General features: G+C 51.3%; 1 protein-coding gene across 1 annotated transcript; it reads left to right on the plus strand.

The window, feature by feature from the left end:
* Positions 1–851: 851 nt before the first annotated feature.
* ZFAND2A (zinc finger AN1-type containing 2A) lies at positions 852–11976 on the plus strand. The gene is made up of 7 exons (XM_084764276.1): positions 852–1077; positions 3996–4090; positions 5326–5420; positions 7852–7983; positions 10081–10232; positions 11266–11331; positions 11543–11976. The coding sequence occupies exons 2-7, from the start codon at positions 4036–4038 to the stop codon at positions 11556–11558; spliced, it is 516 nt and encodes a 171-aa protein (XP_084620402.1). The 5' UTR covers positions 852–1077; positions 3996–4035; the 3' UTR covers positions 11559–11976.
* Positions 11977–12590: the final 614 nt, after the last annotated feature.

Consider the following 12590-nt stretch of genomic DNA (forward strand, 5'->3'; position numbering starts at 1 on the left):
ACTTTCTTATAGCACCTAGGACAACCAGTCCAGGGGTGGAACTACTCAAAATGGACTGGGCCCTTCCACATTAATTACTAACTTAATAAATGTCCCCTAGGCCAATCTTACAGAGGCTACTTCTGGCCTATGGTCCCCTCTTCTCAGAAAACTAGATTGTGTCAGGTTGAGGACACATACATACATACATACATACATACATACATACATACATACATACATACATACATAACCAGGGCTGAACTGTTGTGCTCTGGGTCTGTTAGGCCAGCCCATAGGCCTTTGTTACTCAAAGATTGGGTCACCAGCACTTTAAAACATCTTGCCTAATCCACATGCATTAAGTGAAGGTGCTCCAGCCTCGCTGAATAACAGAGATACAGATATTTTGGGTATCATCTTAATCCATCTCTAGACTGGACCTCACTTCCAAGGCATGTTTGTTCCGACGACCTGGCAGAGCTGTTCTATCTCCCCCTAGTCCTGGGACCCTCGCAGCTTCACCACGTCTGTGCTCCAACTCTCAGGGCACGCCTACAGAGACAGCCGGGCCGCGGGACTCTTGCCCCCGGCCCGGTCCAGTCTCGGGCTCCCTTGTACGAGCTTGCCACCTCGCCCAGAGCTGCCTCACCGTGACTCAGCCGAGGCCAGAGATGTTACCTGACTGTTCCAGAAAAGAGGCGTGGGGACAAGGTGGGACAGGACCGTGGAACCGCCGGATTGGTTGCACGGTGAGTGAGGACATCGCGGTGCGCGGATCACGAGGCGAAGGGATTGGCCGGCCTTCGGTGATGTTTTGGGCGCGCCGGCGAGCCGAACCTAGGTACTACGGGATTGGGTGGCGTTGGCTTGGCGTCATCGGAGCGCGCCGGGAACGCCCAGGATGTGTGACTCTGGATTTGTCGGCAGCGGATAAATGTCCGAGGCAGCTGAAGGTGCAATGCTTCGCTTTCCAGCCTTGCGAGAAGTCGGGCGCCACGCGTGGATTGGAGCCGCAGTTCCTACTGCGGTGTCGCCGGGCTGACCACGAAGGACACCGCTTTTCTGTCTCTGCCTCCGGCCATCCGTGAATACCAGGTACCGGTGTGTCGACCCGGGGCCACAGGTGCTGCTGGGGCTTGGCGGGGAGCTAGTGAACCAGGGGCTGGAGTCTCCGCGCTGTGACTTCCCGTGGCCTGGGCAGTAAGGTGTTACTGATTCAACACAGTGACACCTAACATCCTCATGTCAACTGGCCTGGGCCAGTGTTATGGGCAAGAGTAAGATTGCTGCGGCAGCCAGGCGTGATGGTGCAGGATGGAACTTTCAGCGCTGGGGAATTAAGCCGTTAGATCGCAAGCTCCAGGCTAATCTGAGCTAAGAGTCTATGGGGAGGGCGTGGTGGCTCACGCCTTTCATCCCAGCGCTACGGAGGCAGAGGCAGCTGGGTCTCTTTGAACAAAAACATTTGATAATGTGGATTCTGTTGTGCACGGTGCCAAAAGGTTTTCTAACCAACAACAGGAATGAGATCTTCTTTAACGGCCAAATGCACTGGGAGGGAAGAGGAGAGGGCGGGTAGTCAGTGGCGGCCGGGATGATATTTGAGGAAGTGACACTGCAGATTGGTCCTGGACCAGGCAGACAGATGTTTACTGAAGCCCGCCGGTTCTAGGCAAGGAGTAGGTTAGAAGTTCCCAGTAGAGAGGGGAAGTGCTAGGAAGATGTGAAAAGTTCTTTGGGCACTTGACCCCAGGAAAGTGTAAGTGTTTTGGACCATTTGGTGAGTGACAGGACATGGATGGTCTCCAGGATGCCAGCCGCTCTGGTTGTCTATTTCTTGTGGTTAATTAATGGCTGGTGCCTCCTCTAATCAGGCTGGGCCTGATATCATTAAGGCCTTAGCACAAAGTAAAACTCAGTGCCCAAGGGAGTGAGAGGCAAGGGACATGCCACGCTGGGAAGCGTAGTCAGCTAATGTCATTTAGCATCGAGGAAAACAAGCTTGTTGGTGCCAACAGGTGGACTGAGGAGGTGAAACTGTAGTTTGAGCTATGAATTGCCTATGGGAAGCCCTTCTCCCCACCACAGGGGTTCTGGTTTTGTCAGGGCCGGGGGTTGGACCCAGAACTTCCTCCTCCCACATGGGAGGTAAAGCGGTCTGTCAGTTTGCTAAGAACCTCAGGTGTCGTTCCTTAGGATCCCTTTCTCTTTGAAATAGGATGATCTGTCAGTGAATCGTGTCTCCTCAAGGCCAGAATTTCAGTCACTAACCACTACCCCTGACTTTTTCTTTTCTTTTCTTTTCTTTTTCTTTTTTCTTTTTTTTTTTTTTTTTTTTTTTTTTTGGCTGCTGTTGTTTTGTTTTTCAAGACAGGGTTTCTCTGTGTAGTCTTGGCTGTCTTAGACTCACTTTGTAGACCAGGCTGGCCTCAAACTCACAAAGATCCACCTGCCTCTGCCTCCCAAGTGCTGGGATTAAGGGCATGCACCACCATGTCTGGTTTTCTTTTCCTTTTCTTTGTAAGCTTGGTTCTCACCCATATCTCTGACTGGCCTGGATCTTGCTATGTAGATCAGGCTAGTCTTTGACTCCCAGAGATCCACTCACCTCTGTCTCCTAGGTGCTGGTATTAAAGGCGTGGGTCACCATGCCCAGCTATGCCTTGCTTTTTTTGTTTGTTTGTTTGTTTTGTTTTGCTTTGCTTTGTTTTTTGAGACAGAGTTTCTCTGTGTAGCCTTGGCTGTCCTGGACTAACTTTGTAGACCAGGCTGGCCTCGAACTCACAGTGATATGCCTGCCTCTGCCTCCCGAGTGCTGGGATTAAAGGCCCCAACATGCCTGGCTCTGCTTTTTTTAAAAAATAGAAATTCTAGAGATTCAATTCAGTTCTCGTGCTCGCAAGATAAGCAGTTTATTAGTTGAGCTATCTCCCTAACCCTCTTTCTACTGTTTTTGTTTTTGTGTTTTAAGCAGGGTGTGACGGTTAGCTTTTACTGTCAGCCTGACGCAGCCTAAAATCACCTGGGAAGAGAGTCTCAATGAAGGACTGCCTGCCTTAGGTTGGGCAGTGGGCAAGTCTAGGGGTGAGGGTGGCTGTCAGGCTAATTGGTGTGGGAAGACCCAGTATACTGTGGGCGTCACCATTCCCTAGGCTGGGAGTGCTGAACTGTGTAAGAGTGGAGACACGGAGGTGAGCCCAAGCAAGTGAGCAAGCATTTATTCATTTCTCTTTGTTCTCTTTGTTTGTTTTATTGTTGTGTGTTTTGGTTTTTCAAGATAGGGTTTCTCTGTGCAACAGCTTCTGGCTGTCCTAGAACTAACTTTGTAGATCAGGCTGGCTTTGAACTCACAAAAAACCTGCCTATGCCTGCCTCCTGAGTGCACCACCACGTGCGATTTGTTTCTCTCTGTTCTTGGCTGTGGAAACGTGGCTGTTTCAAGTTCCTGCCACCTTGGTTTCCCTATAATGATGGGACTTACAACCTGGAACCACGGGCTAAAATAAACATCTGCTTCCCGAAGTTGCTTTTTGTCAGGGTATCTTATCACAGCGACAGGAAGGAAACTAATACCCACGGGTTCCCAAAGCTGTGCAGGCTAGCCTAGAGTTTGTGCGATTCCCCAGCCCCAGCCCTTAGGGTGGCTGGGAAGATAGGCCTGCCCCACCTAGCCTGTGTTAGGAAGCTCAAGATACATGGAAGCGTGGCTCTCCTGGAAACCCTGTGGCTGAGACAGGCTTTGTGAACTACAGCCTGAAAGGACTAGACAGCAACCCGCCTCTCACGCTGCATTTGTTTGGTTCTTGGTCTGAGACTTGGTGTTTTTTATGAAACTCCTCCCACTTTTCCTCTTTGCTGGCATCGTGAGAATTTGTGAGCTACCAGTCTCTCCCAGGGTGGCCCTGATATCCCACCCTCCCTGCAGAGGGAGTCGCTTTGTGCTCACTGGCCTTAGGTTATAGGTCCTGGTGACTAACTCAAGGCCTCGTGCTCTTCGCTTCTAATTCCCGCAGGTGACACTTAAATACCTGTGCTTTGGACACTGTGTTCATAATGGAGTTTCCTGACTTGGGGAAGCACTGCTCAGAACCAACTTGTAAGCAACTAGGTAAGAACTTCCAACGGCTCTTACTGGGAAATACTGTTTCGTTGGCTGTTTTGTGAGGAGCATGTGGCTGTTACACTCATACAGTGATAACATTGAAATGTTGCTTTCTTTAATAAACAACAACAACACAGAAGTGTTATGGGACTATGGTTTCATTTTAATCCCAGGTGTGGGGCTGTAAGGCCGCTTCACAGCAGGTGACTGTGATTTGCCTCGTGCTCTAACAGGGGCGTGGTTTTGCCACCTGCAGATAGTTTCTGCCACTGTATGCTGTTTGGGATTCTCGGAACTTTTCAGACGATATGTAAATGTTAGGGCCCCTAGAGGCGGGGTGACTGTTGTTGGCTTTTTGGTGGTTGGTTGCTGTTTGTCAGGTGGTGGTTTGTACTCAAAGAGAAGAAGAAATTAGAGACCCTGACAGGGAAAAATCAAACTTGCCCCCAAGGAACTCGAACCCCTAATCAACCAGATGTAATGTAACAATCAATAATGATAATTCTCCTCTATTTTCCCGTGTGTGTGTGTGTGTGTGTGTGTGTGTGTGTGTGTGTGTGTGTGTGGTGGGTGTTGGAAGGGTGGAATAAAGGAAGCCCACAAAGTAGTAAAATCACTCATTAGCTAGTTGGCCTCTGTCCCGGTTTGGCTTCTCAGCATGAGGACTCTGGTGCAGCACATCGCAAGTTAGCAACCACCTAAGCCCAGGCAATGACTGCCAGCCAGGGCTTTGCTGATACAAGTAGACAGCTTGGATGATTGTGATACCACAAGAGACGGGATCTGTGTTGAAAAGACAGTTTTGTGGGTCCTTCGCTGTCTCTTGGCCGTATTGCATTCCTAACTGTGGGACTGGAGTTGCTGCTCAGTTGGTAGAACACTTGCCCAGAATGTATAAAGCATGGGTTCCATCCCAGCACCACGTAAAACTGGTGTGGTAGCTCACACCTGTAATCCCAGCACTGGGAGGTACAGGCAGGAGGATCAGGTGTTCAGGGTCCTCCTAGGCTATGTAGGAGTTCTAGACCAGCCTGTGCTAAGTAAGACCCTTGTCTCAATTTTATTTTTAATTTCCTCCCCTCAAAGTTGTTTTCTCTCACGTGTGCACCTTCTAGGATGTATCTGTCCCTCGTAGGCTTGAGGGGTCTAACGTAGACCACCTTCTGCTTTGGATGGTATGTAATCTTTTGGTTCCAATTCTTCAGAGGATTTACTGTTGTGTCTTGATTTTTGTCTTTTAGATTTTCTGCCAATAACATGTGACGCGTGTAAACAAGATTTCTGTAAAGACCATTTTTCCTATTCAGGGCACAAGTGTCCCTTTGCATTCAAGAAGGTAACGCATCATCTTGGGGTCTAGACTGCATGGGCCACAGCTGCTCTGTCCATTTGCTCTGTGCAAGCCAGGGAGTGACCTATGATAGCCATGCTTTGAGTTTTGAACGAGTGGGTTTGTTAATATATAGCAAGCCAAAGTAAGAGAATGAGGAGGAGGAGAGACGGACGGACGGGTGTGTGGGTGGGTGGATGGATGGGTGGGTGGGTTTATGTACACACAAGTATCAAGGGAGGGCAGAGGTCAAAGCCAGGCACCTTCCTCTATTCCTCTCCACAATTTTTGAGACAAGGTCTCTTACTGAATCTGGAGCTCGCCAATTGGCCAGCCAGTCTGGCCAGTGAGCCTCAAGCTCCTCCTTTCTCTGCCTACAAATGCCTACAAATGCATGCTGCCAGCCAGGCATAGTGGTGGACACGCCTCTAATCCCAGCACTCTGGAGGCAGAGGCAGGTGGATCTGAGTTCAGGGCCAGCCTGGTGTACAGGGCGAGTTCAGGACAGCTGGGATACATACAGAAATCCTGTCTCATGAGTAAATGAATGATGCTCACCACCAAAAATAAATGCAAGCGCCTGCTCTTGAGTGCTGGTCTGAGCTTGGGTCTCTGGGCCATCCTCCCAACCCCTTAGACTGGGTGTGTAAGGGAATAAGCAACCATGGAGTGAGATGACCAATTTTTAGTGTCTCTGTTCACTACAAGATTGTGTGAGAGGCCTCTTGTAGACACTGGAGTATGTGTGCCCTGAGCTGTCCTGACAGGTGGCAGAGGATCAGCATAGCAGTTTTCTGGGACAGTCAGGAAGTCAGGAGGGTCTCCTGATTGCCAATGGCTGCAGCCTGTGGTCTCTGCAGCGCTCTCTCCAGGTCGTGTATTTGTGTAGAAATCAGAGGCTGAGCTTGTTCAGTATGTAGACTGTAGAAGCCATAGGCTGTGACCCCCTCTCCCCAAGGCCCATGCGGGAGTTGGCCAGATTGTGCTGTGTATGAGGGATGAGTAGAGGACAGCCCCCTCCAACCCTCCCCCCCCCCCCCCCCCCGTACCATCCACCTTGGGATTTGAGATAGTCACTCACTGCCAGGAGTTCACCAAGTAGGTTAGGCTGGCTGGCTAGCAAGCCCCAGGGGTCCTCCTGTCTCCACCTCCCCAGTATTGGGACAACCAGCATACTCTCAGGTGGGTGCTGGGGGTGGAACTCAGGTCCTGGTATTTACATGGCCAGCTTCACCAAACTGAGCTATCTCCCGGTCCCAGCCCTCAAATTGCATCCACAGTTGGTCCTTCACCTTTATACACCTTACTTGTGGATTCCCCTGCACCACAGAACAGCAGGCTCAGCATTTCTTGTTCCTTCTGGTCACTGTAGCAGGTATTTCTGGGAGATTCCGTGCCGTCCAGCAGACACTAGAAGGTGCCTATTAGAACCCCAGGTCCCTCAAGTCCATGGGTTCACTCTATCAATAAGTGACTCACAGGTTATGTCACTGACCTCTGCCACCTCCCCTAGTGCCATATGGACAGTGGGTGACTCAGTGTCACATGCCTTAGCCAGGGCTGGCCATGGTCCAGCCGAGTCCTTGGTGGGGTAGGTGACTCACGTTCCTGTTTACCAGACCCTGATGACTAGGCGGCCACCCGTATGTGTGCCATCTTTCCTTGTGCCCATGTGGAGGGAGTGTCTGCTGGACATCACCAGGAGCGCTTCGTTTCTTGGTGGGCGCATTATCCCACTGAGGCAGCCCCCCTCAGACAGCAGGCCACACAAGCCTATGGTCCTGTTTCCATCTGGTGTCAGTCACCCCATCCTTTCTGGCATGGACCCCTCCCTCAACAGCCGTGGCTCAGGGTTTTGACTGTGTTGGTTGCTCACTCCTGGAGCGTCCATCATTCCTTCCAGAGCCCCCTCCGTCTCTGGCTGGGCTGGCACAGCAGCGGGGCACAGCCTGCCCACTGCGGAGGGCATCTCCCTGCTTGTAAAGCCATTGAGGCTCAAAGGCAGTGGGACAGAGTGACTCCTGCGACGGTCCTGTCACTGTTTCCACCTGTCAGCTTGGCTCTGAGGGGTCACGTGGGTCCCCCTCCTGCAGCTATGTTATGTTTCCCCTCCTCCCAGTCTCCCCAGCTTCCTTTCTCTCTTGAGGCCTCCAAAGCTGGCGGCTGTAGCCCTTTTTGTGTTTAAATCCCACTAGACGACCTTGGGTGGTTTGCTGTTGCGTTGCAGATGCTGTCCTGTCACCCTACAGTTTTCTGTCACCAGTGTGCTCTCTGCTTGTAAACACATTTAACCATCGTGTGTGTGTGTGTGTGTGTGTGTGTGTGTGTGTGTGTGTGAGAGAGAGAGAGAGAGAGAGAGAGAGAGAGAGAGAGAGAGCGCACTCACATGCACGATCTGAGTGTGAGTCTTGGTATCACTATATGTTCTTTGTTTCAGGATGTGCAGGTGCCCGTGTGTCCGCTCTGTAATGTCCCCATCCCTGTGAGAAGAGGCGAGAGCCCAGATGTGGTGGTCGGTGAGCACATGGACAGAGACTGCACCTTTCACCCTGGGAGGAACAAAAACAAGGTGAGAGTTGGGTTAAGACTAGCACATGCCAACCGGCCGTGGTGGCGCACGCCTTTAATCCCAGCCCTCGGGAGGCAGGGGCAGGCGGATCTCTGTGAGTTCGAGGACAGCCTGGTCTACAAAGGAAGTCCAGGACAGCCAAGGCTACACAGAAAAACCCTGTCTCAAAAAATAAAAAAAAGCAGAACAAAAAAGACTAGTCTGTGTCAGCGCACATAGCACTGCTGTTGCTTTGGAGGGAAAGATCAGTTTTCTTTTTCATTTCTCTCTCTCTCTCTCTTAGATAACATCTCACATAGCGCAGGCTGGTCCACTCTTGCTATGTAGCCAAAGGATGACCTTGAGCTCCTAATGCCCATGGCTCCCTCTCCTGAGTGTTGATATTATAGCCATGCACTCCCATGCCTGTTTTATCGGTCCTGGGGATTGATCCCAGGATGTTGTGCTTGCTAGGCAAGCACTCTACAAACGGGACCCTATCTTCAGGTGTATTTTTTAAGTGTGGCGTGCTGACAGTCAGGGGAAGTTGAGGTCTTCCTGTTTTGAGTGGGAACAGTACCCAAGCCTCACAGGGCTCCCAGGTCAGGGCCTTGTTTTCAGGAATCCCCAGTGTCTCTCCTGAGGTGCAAAAGGCTTTCTAGAACCTTCTGTTAACTCTCTCCCACTCTTTCTGGTGACAGAAGTAATGCACCATCCTTTTGGTCCTCTGAAGGGGTGAGGAGGGTCCCGGCCCTTTTTTTTTTGAGAATAATGGTATTTCTAAGAGAAGATATGTCTCCTGTCACCCAGAGGGCAGCACAAGTGAGGACTCTGTGCCCCTGAGCTGGGCACTGTCTGCTTCCATTGCTCTCCACCTCTGAGGCTAGCAGCCTCTATCCACAGGTCTCATGCCTGTGGCTCTGGGAGAAGCTATGCTTCTGCTTTAAGATGGGCCTGTGGCCTCTTTTGGGATGGGGTCCTGCCTCGCCCAGCCTCCCCGCGGTCGTTTCTGCCCATTGTGGTTTGTTTCCTCGGTGGGCTTGCTCTGAGGCCCTCCTCCAGCTAATAGCTGGGTCTTCTCTCACCTGCTAGCCTCTCTGTCTCCCGAAGTCCGTGTTTGCCCCTCCCCCAGCACAAGCTGCCTGAGTAGAACCTTTGTATCCTCATGCTGAGGGCCCAGGGCTTGTTAGCTTTTTATTTTACCTCCAAAACAAACAAACAAACAAACAAACAGGGCTGGAGAGGTGGCTCAGAAGTTAAGGGAACTGACTACTCTTCCAGAGGTCCTGAGTTCAATTTCCAGCACCCACATGGTGGCTCACAACCATCTATAATGTGATCTGATGCCCTCTTCTGACATGCAGGTGTACATACAGATAGAGCACTCACATATGTAAAGTAAATAAATAACATTTAAACAAACAAAGCCTTTTAAAATCAACATGTGATGCACACCTGACAGTTTCGATGCAGAGTCAGGGGGATCACTGTGAGTTCAAGGCCAGCAATGGTGCATAGTGAGCTCCCAGCCAGCCAAGGCTACACAGTGAGACCCTGTCTTAAAAGGAAAAGGAAAAAGCAATAAATAAAATTTTTATTTTGGAATTCGCATGCGCGCATGTGTATCCCTGTGTATACATGGTCACACGTACGTAGAGGTCAGAGAAGGATGTCTACTGGCTTGCTCTGCCTTATTCCCTTCCGACAGAGTTTCTCCTTGAATCTGGAGCTAGGTTGACAACCTCTGAGCTACAGTGACCCTCCGGTCTGTGTCCTCAAGGCAGAACTACAGGGCTGTGTACATCCATGGCTAGTTATGTGGGTGCTGGAGACTTGACCTTTGATCTTTATTCCTCTACAGGTGCTCTTACCACTGAGCCACCACCTCAACTTCAGGGATTTTTGTTGTTGTTGTTTTTATTGAGCAGTGTTAGGGAGAGAAGGAGTGAGTGTTGCTAAGCCACAACCCTAGCCTTCTGTGTGCTGGGTGGGGAGGGCACGTGGCGGGGCCATGGCCTCTTTGAGTAGTTAGAATCAAGGCTCACCCCATCAGGCCCGGCGGCCGGGGCCCAACTGAGCTGGGCCAATGGCTGCACAGAAGTGACCATGTTCTTGTAGGTGTTCACACACCGCTGCTCCAAAGAGGGATGCCGGAAGAAGGAGATGCTGCAGCTGGCTTGCGCTCAGTGCCATGGCAACTTCTGCATTCAGCACAGGCATCCTCTGGACCACGGCTGCCAAGCTGGAAGCAGCTCGGCCAACAGAGGGAGGTGAGCACAGGCCCCCAGTGCTGCCAGTCAGTCCGCTGTGCAGTGTGCCGTGCAGAGGGGAACTTAGATTCGCAGTCAGAGATGGAGTCCTGTGGGGCCAGTCCTGCGGCTGCCCAGCACTGGGGGCTTCAACAGTGGCAATGTAGCCCTTTCACAAGCCCAGAGCAGAGAGTTGACAACTGGATCCTTCTGAGAGGCCCAGCACTCTACAGTGTGCCTGGCTTTGTAGGCACGCTGCTCCCAGCTCTGCTTTTGTCTTGATGTGGTGTTCTGAGTGCATGCCTGCATCCTGCATCCTGCCTCCCATCCTCTGTTAAGACAACGGTGGGTTGAATGGCCCGCTGTCCTGGTTGATGGCCGGGATCGCTGATGCTCAGTTTGGTCCTCTCAGTGAAGGCTTGTCTCTAAATGAGGTCCCTCCTGAGGGCTGGGAGTTGGGTTGGTACATTGGCATGCCTTTGAGGGGAAGAGGCACAGAGCAACCCTTATCCTTTCTTTTTTTAAGGCATGGAAGCCCCTGTCTGCACTCACTCCTGAGTCAAAATGAAACATAACTTCCTTTTTCATCTGTGTGTGAGCGCACATGGATGTTGGTCCTTGATTTCCACCCTGTGTGACTCAAGGCCTCTTGTTTGCTGCGGCATGGGCCAGGCTAGCTCACTGGAGAGCTTCTGCCTCCACCTTGCACCCCCCTGTAGGAGCCCCCTGGGCTCGCAGACCCAGCAGCACCTGGCTTTTTTATGTAGGTGCGGGGAATTCACACGAGTCCTCAGGACTGTGCAGCAAGCCCTTTCCGCTGAGCTAGCCTGTGAGTTACCTCTTATTTTCTAATCTTTAGTTGAGAGCCAGAGGGTACACACATGCTACTGCATGCATACAGAGGGCAAAGGACAGCTAAGATTCTTCTTAATTTCCCTTGCTTTCTCTCCAGCTGTTTGTATGTGATCGCAGTTGTCTAACTGCGTGGGCGTGGGTGGGTTTTCTTGCGGAGGGGAAGAGGGTCCAATAAGCACGCATTTGACTTTCTCTCTAGGGCTTCAGCATCCAGAGCTCCTGACGAGAAGCCACGGGGAGTCAGTTGGCTGGCCCAGCGACTCAGGTACTAGTCCAAATGGCATGTGAGACTTCAGCTATGGTTTTCAAAGGCTTGATGCGCTGTGCTTCCCTAAGAAAGGCCAGGCCACATAGCTGTTTCTAGAATGTCCCAAGTGGCCTCCAAGGCCCTCTTATCATGAGAGACTTTCATGGCGTGCCTTCTCGGTAGTCCTGACATGTGTGATCACCCATCGATTCTTTCTCTTCTTTTTCAGGCGGACAGTGAAATGATGGCGAGGCTCCCGTCTGTGCCGCACACCGGCTCCTTTCGGTTGAGCTTTCACCTTGGCGGCGTGGCCTGCGTGCCTTCCTGATTCTCCTGGTAGTTGAGTCTTTATGGAAAAGTCTCCCATTGACTGTTCAAGTTTGGGCCCGGAGGTGGCTCAGTGGGTACAGCGCCTGCCTCCTGAGCGTGAGGACCTGAGGTCATCCCCAGAACCTAGTTTTCAAAAGCTGAATGTGGCTGTAATCTCAACACTTAGAAAACGGAGACAGGAGAATCTCTGAGGCCCTGACCAGCAACCTTACTTAATTGGAGAGTTCTAGGCCAGAGAGAAATACTGCCTCAAAAACTAAGGTGGGGGTTTCCTAAGGACGGACATCAGACCTCTGGCTACCTACATACGCGCGCACACACACACACACACACACACACACACACACACACACACACACACACACACACACACACGAGGCTGTGAGGTGGGTTACGTTACCACAGCAAAAAGATGCTAGGTTTAGGAGCTGAGAACCTGTGTAAACCTCATAAGTGGTGGCTTTGGCCTGTACTAAACCACTCCAGGATTTGGTGTACTGGAAAGTTCTGTCCTGTAAAAGAGCTGCCAATGGCTCCACATTCTCCTCAGCATGGCTTTTGTAATGAGGTGCCTTTTGGGGCTCAGTCTGAGAACACGAGCCATCATGGTGCCCTTGCCTGTCCTCAGACTGGGGCTGCCCCAGTGGGAGACCGTGTGTCGCCTGCAGAGCTCTCTCCACAGATGGCTTAAGCAACCAGCCTTGTCACGCCATGGCTCCTCGTGCCCGGGTTTAGGTTTTTTGTTGTTTTGTTTCTGAGACAGTATCTCACTATGGAGCTCTGGCTGTTGTGGACCTCACTCTGTAGGCTAGCCTTGAACTCACGGAGATCCACATGCCTCTGCCTCCCAAGTAGGAATTCGGTTTTAACTCCTAAGAAGAGCATCAAGAAGTGGGAGCCACCTCAGAACCATCTGGTGTTGGAACAGAAGCTTCTCCTCATGTCTT

This window comes from Acomys minous (genome assembly GCF_964271855.1).
Source record: "Acomys minous genome assembly, chromosome: 16".
In the NCBI taxonomy this organism is placed as follows: domain Eukaryota; kingdom Metazoa; phylum Chordata; class Mammalia; order Rodentia; family Muridae; genus Acomys; species Acomys minous.

Bases quoted from the DNA above. Each gene is read 5' to 3' on its own strand.
- ZFAND2A (XM_084764276.1), top strand. From the start codon at position 4,036: ATGGAGTTTCCTGACTTGGGGAAGCACTGCTCAGAACCAACTTGTAAG. The intron at 4,091-5,325 runs GTAAGAACTTCC...TTTGTCTTTTAG, and splicing joins ACCAACTTGTAAGCAACTAG to ATTTTCTGCCAATAACATGT. The intron at 5,421-7,851 runs GTAACGCATCAT...TCTTTGTTTCAG, and splicing joins GTCCCTTTGCATTCAAGAAG to GATGTGCAGGTGCCCGTGTG.